Here is a 15,369-nt window from a genome sequence, read left to right as displayed (position 1 = left end):
ATGGGGTATGTGTTCCCCCTAATCATAGATGAAAATCCAACAGAACTCCATGAACTGGTTCCAAGATAGTTCCCACATCTCAGCTGCTTCGGCCTTCCATTCTCAGCCTGCACTCAATCCCCAACACATGGCCAACTCCATCCAGCCTCAAGTTAATTGCTCTGGTTGACCCCTTCACACTGCAACTTGAATAGAGCTGCTCTCCAGCCTAAAATTCCTTCTCTAGACCTGGAAACAAAAACCTATGCTAAGTGAAGTAACTTAAGCCCAGAGAGACAAAGAATTCACATTTTTCTCTGATATGTAGAAACTAGAATTAATTTATAAATAGATAAGTAAACACTTCAGGGTTGTGTCCAAATGTATGCAAATGTATTAACTGAAATATGATAGGTTCAGGGGAGAACTCAAATGATGTAATTCCTCAGAAAGGCTAACTCACAGTCCAACAAAATAAACACCAGGAATTGAGTACCTGAAAGTGGGAAAATAGGATGAAGGGGAGGGGGAGGTAGAGAAATGAAGAGAGGAAGGGAGGAGAATGCAGTCATAAAATTCATTGCATAGCCTACAAAATTAAGAAAATTGAGGGAAGGGCTGGGGTTGGCAGGATGGGGGAGAATGATCAAAGGGATGACATGGACCAAGATGCTTGTGTTCACAATGTGCTTTGTTGAATGGCAATTCCTTTGTACAACTGCTTAAAGATAATCAAAACATTATTTTTTTGAAACTCCTTCTCTAGATTCCATCATGTGACACTATACACTTCTTCATGATATCGTTATGTTTGAATTCCAAACTCACTATATTCTGTATATTCCCCTTTACCCAGAAGTGATAATTTAGTGGAAATTGACCCTTTTCTAGAAAGGGTAGATTGTCTAGGCCCCATTATAGGAGATTACACATTCTTTTATGGTGACAGTTTTTTAATTTCATAGGAACTTGGTTCTCTTCTCCACTCTCCCTTATTCTGAAACTGTAATTCCGCTGGAATTTACCCCTGATCTGATGTTGAACTGAGTCATGTTTTGGAGCTGTCACCATGCAGAAGAAACTCGGAGATGAGAAGCAGCTGTGCCAGCTGCATTTACCAGGAGAATTTTGCAAGCTAAAGAAGAAAAATTGACTACCCTAGGGTGAGATTTTTCCAAGAATAAAGCTTCAGACTGTAATCATATTTGCATAATAGATAAAATCCCACCACCCCCTAATTAGCTCAGTTGGTTAAACCTTATGAAACCAGGTCCAGCTAGCACTCTGTACTACTCTAGGCCAGTCAAAAGCCTAACCCAGTTTCTACACTGGAAAAGCTACTCATTGATGGTTAAGAGAAGGGTATAAGAGCATATATCAGATCTTCTCCAATTCATGACTACTATGGTTTGAACCCAGGGCCTTGGCATTTGCTCAACTTGCCTGCTTACAGCTGGTACTCTAGCACCTTAGCACACCACCAGCCTGGATTTTATTTTGTAAATAAGAGTTTCGCAGACTGTACTGCCCTGGCTAGCTTTGAGCCTTGATTCACCTGATTTCAGCCTCCTGAGTGGCTAAAATTCCAGGCATGAGCCACCACCAAGCACCTGGCTCCCTTTCTTTTCTCTTCTCCATGTCTTAAAGAAGCAGCACATTATGCAAACCCTATTTTTCCTGTTTCTTCTACCATTTCCTTGGAGTGCTTTACAACTTATGCACTAATCAGTCTTGCATAGATTCTTAAGTGTTTGCTCTTCATCAGGATTCTCCAAGCCACACCCTTACAAAATCTGAAATATATATTAAAGGCTGATGAGTAAGGCTAAAAAAATGGATTTATATTACAAATTACCTATGGTTGGAAAGAAATTATTGAAGATTTGGCTCACAGACTTGCCTCCATGTTTCATTTTATTTCTACAACTGAAGCATGACTTTTGTTATTATTCATCAAAAACACCACTGCATACTTTATGCACATATGATTTTTTTTCATTATTCAGACTAAAATATTATAACTACATTTTTTAAGTTTCCAAAGATTCTCAAGATTGGGTCACAAGAAATTTTTCTTGATAAAACAAAAAGAATAAACAGCCAGGTGCCAGTGGTTCACACCTGTAATTCTAGCTACTCAGGAGGCTGAGATCTGAGAAGCACAGTTCAAAGCCAGACCTGGCAAGAAAGTCCTTGAGACTCTTATCTCCAATAAGCCACCAGAAAACTGGAAGTGGCGCTGTGGCTCAAGTGGTAGAGCACTCACCTTGAGCTGAAGAGCTGAGGGACAATGCTCAGGGCCAGAGTTCAAGCCCCACAATCAACAACAACAAAAAAGATAAACAGTATAAAATATAGTTGAGTTTTGAAAAAAAGATGGCAGAATTCAGATTTAGTTTTATCTCCTCCTCGTCCTGGCTCTCCTCAATCCTTTGGTCAGCAAAGACTAAGGAAAAGGGGAATAAATAAAGTTCCACACATAGAAGGGAGTAATGACTAATGAAAGTTTTCTATTCCTCCCTCCTTTTTGTTGTTGTTGTTGGTCATGGGGCTTGAACTCTGGGCCTGAGTGCTGTCCCTCAGCTCTTCAAATCAAGGCTAGTGCTCTACCACTTAAGCCACAGCACCACTTCCGCCTTTCTGGTGGTTAATTGGAGATAAGAGTCTCATGGACTTTTCCTGCCAGGGTTGGCTTTGAACCCTGATCCTCAGATCTCAGCCTCCTGAATAGCTAGGATTACAGACATGAGCCACCTGTGCCCGGCTTCTTCCCTCCTTTTTATTATTATTTCTTTTTGCCAGTACTGGGGCTTGAAGTCAGAGCCTGAGCAATCCCTTAGCTTTTTTACTCAAGACTGGCTCTCTACTACTTGAACCATACCTTTACTTACTGTTTTTTTTATTGGTTAATTGAAGATCAGAGTCTCCTGGACTCTCTTGCCTGTGCTAGCTCTGAACCAGGATCCTCAGATGTCAGCTTTCTAAGTAGTTAGACTTGCAGGCATCAGCCAACTCAGCTTAACATTTCTGACCTCTAATCAAATTAGTGATGTCAAACATCCATTAGATTTGTCCTTTTGCTCTTAAATACACAGAAGTCATGCTCATAAGAACAAAAGTCATTATCACTGTGAACCAGAAGAAAAAACAAGAAAGATAAATGTGCATCCAAAAGAGGGACCTAAAGACAAAAACTTGCTAGTTGGTTATTGTGAAGAAAGAACCATGGGGTGGGGAGGCAAAGTGAGCAAGCAAACAAACCATGCCCCCTGGACACCAGTGGCTCAGGCCTGTAATCCTAGCAACTCAGGAGGCTGAGAGGCTGAGATCTAGGATCACAATTCAAAGCCAGACCAGGCAGGAAAGTCTGTGAGACTCTTACCTCCAATAAACTACCAAAGCAGCCAGAAATGGAGCTGTGACTCAAGTGGTAAGCATACTAGCCTTGAGTAAAAAAGCTCAGGGACAGCATCCAAGCCCTGAGTTCAAGCCCTAGAACTAGCATACACACAGACAGACAGACAGACAGACAGACAGACAGACACACACACACACACACACACACACACACACACACACACACACACACACACGGCAGCTTATAGGTCTCACAAATGTACCTATGTAAGGATTTCCATGAGAATGCTGCCTAGCTGCTGGTCCATGCTGTCATTTTGAATACAAAGCTTGCAAAGTCAATAAAGACTGTGGGTTGTCCTCAAAAAATTTACATCACATTCAAGTATCACAATTATAGAAACTTCCAAAATGTTGTTTTTTTCTTTCTTTTAAAAAAATACTAGAAGGCTGGGAAGGTGGCTCCGTGGTAGAATGCTTGCCTTGCATGCAGGAGGCCCTGGGTTCGATTCCTCAGCACCACATAAGCAGAAAAAGCTGGAAGTGGCGCCATGGCTCAAGTGGTAGAGCTCTAGCCTTGAGCTGAAGAGCTGAGGGACAGTGCCCAGGATCAGAGTTCAGGCCTCACAACCAACAATAAATAAATAAATAAATAAACAAACAAACAAATAAACAATACTAGAAATAATAGATTTGACTCCAAAACAAAGGACAATGTGAATGTGGAATTTCTTTGAGTTTTTAAAAACCTTTTTCTGTGCCAATGGTGGGCTTGAACTTAGGACCTCACACTGTCATTTGGCTTATTTTGTGGACTCTGTACCACTTGAGCCACAGCTCTACTTTCAGCTTTTTGCCAGTTAATTAAGAGTTAAGAGTCTTATGGACTTTCCTGCCCAGGTTGGCTTTGAATCCAATCCTGAGATCTTAGCCTCCTGAATTGGTAGGATTACAGGCATGAGCCATTAATGTGTAATTTCATAACAAAAGTCACGCTTTTGAGGAAAATGCAGACATTATTTTTGCATTTTCTCAACTGCATACAAACGAAGAGTTCCAGGAGATGAATAAGGTCTGAGTTCATATAATAATAATGTTGGATTTCTTACTTGTCGTAACAGCCTAAGTGATGTATGTTTATTAAAAATCTTCACAGCCACTTCCTCACCTTCATAGGCTGCTCGGTAAACAGATCCAAAACTGCCATCACCTTTTGAAAAGAAAGAAGGCAATGTAATTATCTGTTGCACAGTTGAAAAACCAGAGCCACTTGCTTTCATGGACTCAGATTCCTTCATTGTTCTCCTGCTTTCTACCCTGCCAGTGAAGGCACATCTAAAGAAAGACCTTGTCCCCAACCTCTGTCTTCCCTTTGTGTGTCCCCAACCCACTCCTATGACTGTATCTATTTATTGTTACACACAACTGTCACTTTGTTTTTTTACCAAGAGCCCCAAGATGCCTCCTAAACATTATTATATGTCCATTGCATTGGTGAGCTCTTCCAAATCTCAGTCACAGACCTTCAGAGATCACATTCCTGGTCTGTGCTCAAACTACTTTTCCTTCCACCTCCCCTATGTCTGGTGAAAAACAAAAACATCTTTTAAGGTCATTCTGATGCTTAAAATGAAAGACCTAAGCTAGGCATTGGCGGTTCATGCCTTTAATCCTAGCCACTTAGTAGTCTGAGATCTGAGGATCAACAGTTTGAAGCCAGGCTGGGCAGGAAAGTCCACGTGACTCTTATTTCCAATTGACCACCATAAAAGCCAGAAGTTGATATGTGGCCCAAGTGGTAGAGTGCCAGCCTTGAGTGAAAAAGACAGGCAAGAGTGCAAGGTCCTGAGGTCAAGACCTAATACCGGCATCGTCGTCGTCGTCGTCATCATCATCGTCATCATCATCATCACCATCATATTTGAATTCAATAAGTCTGATCCAGTTAGACTCATAAGGTAATTGTCCTTAGAATATTTTTTTCACTGGACAAGATGGAATAAGTGAAATGTCCTGAATATGCTTTTCACCCTCTATTAGAACCTTTGCTACCCCATTCCTTGATGAGAATCAGAGTTACCTCTGTGGTCTTAGTTTATAAAATACATTGAGAACTAAAGTGTGAGAAGCTGACTATAAACCCTTTCCATTGCCATAGAACCCTATGGTTCTCATGTACTTCCTGGAGATGTCCCCTCCATCTGAATATCAGTGAATGAACCCAGGAAAATTCACAAGGAAATGTCATCATGTGAAAGCCTGGTATTTCCAAGGGTCAAAAGTTACGTATCTTTAGCAAGTGACTATCTGTACATTCCAAAATCTCTATAAGAAGCAATTATTGTCATCCTATTATTTTATATTCAGAAGTAATGTGTGTGAAAAACTAAAAATTACTCCTGTGAGTATAACCTGCATTTCTTGTAGACCATATATTAAAAAGCACTACGGTGGGAGGCGGTGGCTTCATCTTGATCTCAAGCTACCTGAGCATGTGCAAAGGGGATTCTAGATTTGAAACTTGAAATTGCTTTAAAACATACCATCCTAGATGAGAACCATAATGCCAAATAAATGAAACACAAAAGACTCATAAAGACATCGTATGGTGCCTGACTATTTGCTACACTGGAAGAAGAAAAAGGAATCACAGTTATTTATGTGCCAAATAATAAACATTGTTACCTAAGAGAAATTCTGGAGCTTGCTCAAATTCCAACTCATCATTATTCAACATAATATTTCTAGGCAGGTCGGCCAAAATCAGGTCAGGGGCAATCTGAGAGATCGGAATAGTGAGCCTCGGTTGATCTGGGTTCACTAGAAGGTCTCCTAAGAAATACATAAAAGATTTTTTAACAAAGGAATATTTAAGGTGATATATATATATATATATATATATATATATATATATGTCTATTTCACTTGAAAAAAATGACTTATTTTTTTAACATGTCTTATCACCCCATTAGATTTTTCTTATTGATACTAGATATTTCTAGACAATTTGAGTATATTTGTGTGTGTATCCTGGCACTGGGGTTTGAACTAAGGAGGGTCTGAGATAGTCATCCTGAGATTTATCCATTAGATATTTGAATTTAGAACTATCTTAGGCTACATAATTGCTGACTGGAAACTACTTATGTTCTTCATTTTCTGTATCTACAAAGCAGTTATCATATGGCAGAAATATTGATGTTATCTCCACAAATTGTTAAATTTCTTCTTATTAAGAAGAATCACCATCTTTGAAATATAGAACACAAGACTTCCTTGGTGACAAAAAATACAATCCATCTCTTTAATCTGACACTATAACTGGATGTATAATCTTGTAACTATTCCATATAGATTAGAGCAGTCTTTTACACATTAAAGCCATTTCACAAAAAGAATGCCTTGAGAATATTTTTAAGTTGTATTAAAGCAGACCTTCTTCTGCTTTCTTCATCAAGTCGTCAAGTAAGATTTTCTGATGATCTTCGCCATCGTTAAAACTGTATAATGCCCATTTCTTCAACAGAGTTTCACCTTCACCACAGATATCAATCTCCAGCAACCCAGGAAACCATTCTTCCATGAGAGAATCAATGTGGTCCACAACTTGGCCCAAAAGAATGCAGCCTACATCATTCAAAAAACAAACAAACATATCGCAGCATTATTTGCCATAGCTAAGTTATGGAACCAACCCAGATGCCCTTCAGTAAATGAATGGATCAAAAGAATGTGAGATATATATATATATATATATTTATATATATTTAAGTATATAAATATATATACTTATAATATAATATATCATAATATATATTATGTATAATATATAATATATATTTATATATTTATTTATAAATATATAAATTTTTATATATATAAAATAGAATTCTATGCCTCCATCAGAAAGACTGACACAGCCCCATTTGTTAGGAAATGGAAAGACTCGGAAAAAATTATATTAAGTGAAGTAAGCCAGACCCAAAGAAACACAGGTCCCATGGTTTCCCTTATTTGCAATAACTAGTATATGTCTAGGACAAGCAGAAGAAGTCAAAAGCTATGTACATATGACCATATATGCTGATGCTAAGTGAGATGAACCCCAAGATAGGGACACTTTCTTGCTGTTGTTTTTAATGTACTTATAATGTACTGTGTGTTTTTTGTTTCTTTGTATGTTCTTCCCCCATGGTATAACCCCTGTTGTCACTGTATTTGATTCCAGTGCCCTGCATCTTGTATATACATTTTTCAAATTTGGGGAGGGGAAGGGAACTAACAAAATGCTGAAATAAGGATACAGGCTGACCCACTGTAGCAATTAGATATACAAGACACTATGTTGAAAATTAACTTTACAACTTTGCAGGGGGGGGGAAGGGAGGAGTTGGGGAGGTGGGGAGGAAAGGGATGGTAAGGGAAAAACAAAGGAGGGGGTAACAATGTTCAATAGGAAATGGACTCATTACCTTGCTCATGTAACTACAACCCCTCGGTATAGTATCTTCATTATCTTGCCCATGTAATTGTAACCCCTCTGTACAGTATTTTCGCAATAAAATATATATATTAAGCAAACAAACAAAAATCGCAATAATCTTTTTTTTTTTATGTACCAGTATGTCAGTCCTGGGACTTGAACTCAGGGTCTGAGCCCTGACCCTGAGCTTTTTTGCTCAAGGCGAGCACTCTACCACTTAAGTCATAGCCCTGCTTCTGGCTTTTTTGGTAGTTAATTAGAAAGAAAGAAGACTTTTCTTGCCCAGGCTGGCTTTGAATCTCAATCCTCAGATCTCATTTTACTGAGATTACTAGGATTATAGAGGAGAGCCAAAGATGCCTGGGTATCTCGGTAATCTTACACAGTCACAAAGCTAGGAAAATAGCTGGAAAGTTGTTGAAGTTGTTTGGTTTTCTTTTGAGCCAAAATCTCACTACATTTTGCAGACTGATTCATAACTCCTGGGCTTAAATGATCTTCTTACCTCTGACTATATGCATGTGCCACTATGTACAACTCTGGAAAGTAGTTGGGCTTTTTGTTTATTTGGGTTTCTTTTTTGTGTGAGGGTTAGGGGAGATTGTTAGATTTCTTTAGTAGTACAATTCAAGGCTTTGAATTTGTTTCCTTACCTTTTCTACAAGAAGGAACTATGATTTTTAAGAAACTCTCTGGATGATTGTCTAAGATTTCAGATCTCACCAGACAATAAGCCTCAGGAGACCAATTCAAGTAGATGCCTTGCCGCCAGTACATTCTGTTTGGGCGAAGTGCTCGTTCTGAAGAAAATATAAATGGACCCAAATGCATACATTAACTATTAACTACTTCATAAATGAAGGGGAACATAAACTACTTCCTATGCTCCAAGCAAGAATAATAAAGTTGTATTCATTTTGAAGGAAAATACTAGATTGCTAACATTACTCTTCATCCATATCTATTAAACATTATATTAAATATCTTTCCCTTAATTTTACAATAAAATAAATTAGTAGCCTGGAGATTACCTTAAAGTACAGTTCAGGTTCAGGCTTTTTTTTCTTTTTTTTGGTCAGTCATGGGGCTTGAACTCTGGGCCTAAACACTGTCCCCTAGCTCTTCAGCTCAAGGCTAGCGCTCTACCACTTGAGCCACTGTGCCACTTCCAGTTTTCTGAGTGGTTTATTAGAGATAAGAGTCTCACAGACTTTCCTGCATCAGCTGGCTTTGAACCGCCATCCTCAGATCTCAGCCTCCTGAGTAGCTAGGATCACAGGCGTGAGCCACTGGCACCCAGCAAGGTTCAGGCTTTTAAATAGTTTTACATGGGTGGTATTTATCATAAGTAAGTATGCATCATTTTTTTAAATGTTAACAGTCATACTAAAGCTCATTCTAATGCTTCATAATTACTAATGTATTAATTAATTCCAGCCAAGATAAGATACTGGTTTATTTCAGAAACCAGTAACATTGGTATAAATCTGTTATTTTTCCCTTTAGTATGTTATAGTGTCTATCTCAGAATGAAAAGACAATATTGTAATCATTCATCTTTATTCTTTTTTCTAACCCTGTGGGGACTGGCTAAGACCACCTGGGGGACCTGTGAAAAATGTCCTCATTGTGCAATAGTCATGTCTTTGTTGTTATTGTTGTAAGTGGTGGTGGTAGTGGTGGTGGTGATAGTCAGGGGAGGTGATGGTGGTGGCAATGGTGGTGCTGGTGTTGGTGGAGGTGACAACAGTGGTGATGGTGGTAGTGATGATGTTGATGACAGGGGTATGATGGTGGTCCTGTGGATTGTGATGGTGGTATTGATAGTGGTGGTGGTGACAGTGGTGATGTTGTTGGTGTTGGTGTGGGTAGTGGGTGAGGTAGTGGGTGATAGTGATGTTGATGGTAGTGATAACAGTGACAGTGATGTTGATAGTGGTGGTTGTGGTAGTGGTGGCAATGCGGATAGTGATATTGATGGTGGTAGTGGTATTAGTGATAGTGATGATGATGGTGGTAGTAGTAGTGATGTTGGTGGTGGTGGTGTTAATGGTGATAATGTGACGTTGATGGTAGTGGTGGTAGTGGCTGTAGTGTTAATGGTAATGGTAGTTGTGGTGATGCAGTGATAGCAGTGACAATAGTGGTGGTGTGTGTATGTTTAAATCAATAACTCCTAGTAATCTCACCTTTTAAAATTATTGTTTTTCATTAGCTATGGCTTGGAAAGTAGGCTATTCATGGCTTTTCTGAAACTAAGTCTAAATGAAGAACAAACAAAATTGACTCTAGACCTAAGGAGCTTTCTTGCCAACAAACATTTTTTTATGCTCTTGTGTTTTCATATTTACCACACTGATGCTTTATGAGCTGATTTTCTGAATTCAGCTGCCTTTCAAACAAGTGAACTCTAGGGAAATATTGTATTATTTTCAATGTTTTCTTCCTCATTTGTCAGGCCTTTGTAAAATACATACCTCTTCCAGAAAGCATGTAAGGTGAAATTTCAAGCAATCGATTGATTAATCTTGACCAGAATCCCATGGGAAAATAGGGCATTTCATAGAGTCGAATGATAATTTCAGAGTTCTCACAATGAGGAAGCTCTATCACAGGTCTGTGGTCAGATAAACTAAGGAGAAAGGATATTGCCTTTATAGAACTTTAGAAAACACACAAGCATGTTTATGAAAATACCGCTTAAATTCAATGGAGATAACTATTCCAAGTAATTGCCCTCTTTTGTAATTATTTCCTTGCTAGATATTTTTCTCCCAACACTCAGTGGTGATTTAATCAATGCAAATGCAGCTCAGATGCAGTAGACATCAATAATTCTTCAGTCATCCTGTTTGCCCTAGTGCACTATTGAAATGAGTTATACAGAAGCAAATATTAAAGTTATATAAAACTTGAGAAAAACACAGGTCCTAGAAAAAAATGTCCATCTATAGTTAGAACTGGCTGTCATCCATCAATCAATATAATTGACAGTTTCAACAGTATGTTACTTTAAAACATTTCCCAGTTGTTCATACAGAAATAAAAAAAAAGCTCTAAGCCAGATGTGGCTGACACCTATAATCCTAGCTACTCCAGATCTGAGGACAGTGGTTCAAAGCCAGCCAGGCAGGAAAGTCTATGAGACTCTTATCTCCAATTAACTACCAAAAGGCTAGCAGTGACTCAATTGGTAGAGTGCTAACCTTGAGCACAAAAGCTAAGGGCCAGGGCCCTTCAAGCTCTACTACTGGTATACACACACACACACACACACACACACACAATTATTGTAATGTCATAAATTCTTTTTTGTCATAAATTCTTTAAAGACTGTTGAAAACTCATTATATTCCCTAAATTTCCCAACCTAATAACTAATATTGATGCATGTACATACACACACATACACACACACTAATCTCCCATGTTTACCTTTATTAAATAATTTAAGCTGTAGTAAGCCAGATAGCAATGACACAGAATAATTCACTCTATCTTTACATACAATGTTTTCATTAAGAGTATAATTACTACAAAGTTGTTTAAAAGCAAAAAGCATTTAGTCCATCTATCAAAAAAAAGCTACTTTGACAATGAAAACTATAATACAGTAGATGGTGAATATCCATGGAGATATTTAAATATTAAGGGTTATCTTACCTGCTTGGAACCAGTAAATACTCTTCTCCTAGTGGCAAGGCAATCTGGAACTTTTCTAAGAGTTTAAAATACTGTATCATGTAGTTCTTTGGAAATCTTTTCTTCTTTGAAAGAAATTTTTCCACATCTTTCCGTGAGATAATTCCCTTAGGATGTTTCGGATAGCCTTCCACTTTTACTGTCAAAATCTGAAAGATTTCAAGTCATGAATACTTATGACTTTCAACTTGAAAGCATTGCATTTCTTAAAAGCAATGAGAAAAATTGGTCTAGCACAACATAGAACCTAGTTTCTCTGCCAGCCATATGGCCTAGAAGATCAGTGGAGCAACCACCTTCTGAAACCATTTTTTTTTAATGAAATAAGGAAAACCAGAATCAGAATTTACTGGGATCGTTCAGACTTGAATCTGAAAACTTGAAGCCGTTTCTCATAGAATTACAGACCATTCATTACAAAACCCAGCCCATATACTACGGTCTCATCACTAATCTATCCTTAGGGATATTTCTAGCTATCAAACCTATAGACTGGCAGTAGAAATATGACTTGACATTTATCTATCTATCTGTCTGTCTGTCTGTCTGTCTACTCTACCTATTTATTTTTCTGTTTTTGCTAGTATCGAAACTTGAACTCAAGGTCTTTTGCTCTCACTTAAATTTTTCTCTCAAGGCTGGTGTTCTACCATTTGAACCATACCTCCACTTTTGGCTTTCTGCTGGTTAGTTGAAGATAAAGAATCTCTTGGATTTGTCTGCTTAGACTGGCTTTGAACCTCAATCTTCAGATCTTCTGTCTTCTGATTAGCTAAGATTACAGGCATGAGCCACCAGTACCTGGTGGCTTAACAGCCTTATAACAAGAGAAGTCATCCATTGATGGGAGGCAAGTCAGAGTAGCACTGGTGAATGATTCGCAAGGTAACTACTACTTGCTGCTGGGTGCCATTTGCTGAGTCTGGGTCAGTATATTTGCAGTACAGCTTTGTTAACATGTAACCCAGTGGGTTTCAGCACGAAGGTCATAGTTTAAGCTTTGATCATTGTGACTGGGTTTAAAAATTTGAACTGAGTTCAAAAGGACCCAGGTTCAAATGATTCAGGCTCTACCAGTAGAACTATAACCTTGGGAATAATGAAGTCTTGGCATTTCAAACCTCCAAGTTTGAAGATGACTTGTCACATAGCAATAAAATCTGAAACATTATCTTAGTTGTATCACTTTTAAAAGACTTCTCAATATTCCCTTAACCTACTGACTCATCTGGATAATTTGTACCCTTATTCGAAGAAAGAGAACTTTCCTCTGAATTTCTCCCACACATTTTATCAGACTAAATCACCATGCAAACAAGTTCATGTTCTATCTGATTCATTTAATAGGTCTCCTTCACATCTCTTTTATCACACACTCAAATGAGTTTTTCAAACTTCTTCCTGCCTCAATGGAACTTTCTTTAATAAGTTTAGTGACCCCCCTAACAGCTCAGGGCACACAGAAAGTGGGGGGGGGGGTTCATTAGTCCTCCTACACTATGAAATTATCCCTGCCCTTTTCTTGGTGATTCATGGAGATGAATACTCCTATTTATTTTTGCTCGTGGATGTCAGACAAAGTCACTCTTGTTTTCTCACGGTTATTTATAGCTTTCCTTCCCTTTCAACCTAAGTGAAAATGACATTATATTTCAATTTTTCCAACGTACATAAGAATGATGGCCTTTATATTTTAAGTTAATAAGAAATTTAAATGACCACTTTACTGACATTTTAGATCTGTCTAGTTCAACTGCTTGGTTTAATTTTCCCTTAAATTAGTCTGGGGATATGCTAACTATGCTAATGAGTATGCTAATGAGAAGAACTTGTTCTAACTTAATTAGAATCTGAGAATCTTTAGGAACCTTAATATTGTTGTCATAGAAATCTGCTTTTTTGGTAAAAGGATGATTCTGATAGAAATTTCTTCCTTATTATGCTCTATAAAATATTCACTCTAATATTACTCACCTATGTATACTTCAATGCTCCAAAGTCACATGGAAATGTGTGTAGGGGAAGGGTTATAGTCCTTTCTTGCCTATATGGAGTTTCTTTGTTCATTTTTCTTGTGGAACAGAGGAGAGGGCCAAACTTGGATTTGAACTCAAGGCTTATATACTAGTCTGGCATACTTTCTAGTAGTTAATTGGAGCTACGGGTCTCACAGACTTTTCTGCTTGAGCTGACTTTGAACCATGATCCTCAGATGTCAGCCTCCTTAGTAGCAGCTAGGATTATAGGCAGGAGCCACCAGCAATTGGCTGAAGATTTATTTCTTAAAATAACATGCCATTGGGCTGGGAAAGGGGCTCAGTAGTAGAGTCCTTGCCTTGCATGCATGAGGCCCTGGGTTTGATTCCTCAGCACCACATAAGCAGAAAAAAGCCAGAAGTGGCGCTGTGGTTCAAGTAGTAGAAGAATAGCCTTGAGCTGAAGAGCTGAGGGACAGTGCTCAGGCCCAGAGTTCAGGCCCCATGACCACCACCAACAAAAAATAATAATAATAACATGCCATAAATTACTAATTAAGTCAAACATAAGTTAGCTAATTTTTCAATTCCATTGAACTAGGGAAATAATTTGAAATATTGTTAGTATCCCTCTTTGGCAAATAAAGGTTTAAAATGTTTATAGCATTTAGAAGATATTTCAGCATAGATCAAGCTAATGGCAAACATGTGTCTTTGGTCACATTATTCAATGACAATTTCATTGCCACTGATTATATTACAAAAACATGTATATGTTGAAGGATGAAAGAATGAAAATCTAAATTAAAGCCAGGCACTTGTGGCTCATGCCTATAATTCTAGCTACTCAGGAGACTGAGATCTAAGAATTGCAGTTTGAAGCCAACACAGGCAGGAAAGTCTGTGAGACTCACCAAAAAATCAGATGTAGAGCTATGGCTCAAGTGGTAGAGTACTAGCTGGCCTTGAGAAAAAAAAAAAAAAAAAAAGCTCAGGGACAGTGCCCAGCCCTGAGTTCAAGTCCCAGAAACAGTATTAAAAAATTTACCGTAACCCCTCTGTACAGTATTTTCACAATAAAAAAGAATTTCACTAAATAAATTTTAAGTTTTTTTTAATTTTTAATTTTAATTTTTTGTGAACATACTGTACAGAGGGGTTACAATTACATAAATTTTAAGTTTTTAAAAAAAATTACCAAAATTAAAGTTTAAAAAAAAATGGACACATTCTGATGAAATGCCAGCTACACCAATATTTCATTATGTTCTCCAGTTCTCTGGTGCAGGATTTAGCTTGAATTAAGTTCCCTCTTCAAATTGTCTACCTTTTTGATTCTTATATGGAGTGTAGGAGCAGTATCTAGGAAGACTTAAGGGAATTTAATCTGCATTGAAGCTTAATTGGAAGAGCTATTTCTAATATTAAAATGTATAATCATCTTAAGGATTTAGGGATCCCCTTGAAAACCTGTAAATTATACTCTTAAATGAAATAATGCCAGTGCATACACATGCTGGGAGTACCTGTCTTCTCTCCAAGCTCTTGCTCGAAGACACTGTGGCAATGTATGGATATTTGTCAAGAACTTGGAAGAGAGAGTTAGTGTCTAGAAAGGAAAAAAATACTGCTGGTATGCTACCATGTGGACAAAAAAATGAGGGCAATCGTACTGGAATAGAGAAAAGGTTATCATAACCGATTTGTTTAAACTTATTTGCAATGAACTACCATTGGGCAAAAATAAATCTTTTTTCCCATATGAATTATAAGTGGAGAAATGATAGCAATATATAGTTTTCAAAGGAAAAAGTATTTAGAGTTCAGACCAGTGCCCTTAAGAGTCAAACTCCCTCCAGGCTATCATGAGTT

The 15,369-nt window shown here is 37.9% G+C and overlaps 1 protein-coding gene across 1 annotated transcript in view; it reads right to left on the bottom strand.

The window, feature by feature from the left end:
• Nucleotides 1–15,369, bottom strand: part of Lrrk2 (leucine rich repeat kinase 2) — a 138,154-nt gene that overhangs the window by 33,752 nt on the left and 89,033 nt on the right. The window contains exons 34-39 of the mRNA XM_070038884.1: nt 11,483–11,670; nt 10,297–10,451; nt 8,473–8,619; nt 6,772–6,963; nt 6,022–6,168; nt 4,446–4,546 (exon numbers count right to left, since the gene is read on the bottom strand). Coding sequence (XP_069894985.1) covers nt 4,446–4,546; nt 6,022–6,168; nt 6,772–6,963; nt 8,473–8,619; nt 10,297–10,451; nt 11,483–11,670 — 930 coding nt within the window. The remainder of the gene's footprint in view (nt 1–4,445; nt 4,547–6,021; nt 6,169–6,771; nt 6,964–8,472; nt 8,620–10,296; nt 10,452–11,482; nt 11,671–15,369) is intronic.

This window comes from Dipodomys merriami, unplaced genomic scaffold (assembly GCF_024711535.1).
Source record: "Dipodomys merriami isolate MVZ:Mamm:240054 unplaced genomic scaffold, mDipMer1.0.p SCAF_10, whole genome shotgun sequence".
Classification (NCBI taxonomy): Eukaryota; Metazoa; Chordata; class Mammalia; order Rodentia; family Heteromyidae; genus Dipodomys; species Dipodomys merriami.
This window is presented reverse-complemented; position numbering and strand designations above follow the sequence as displayed.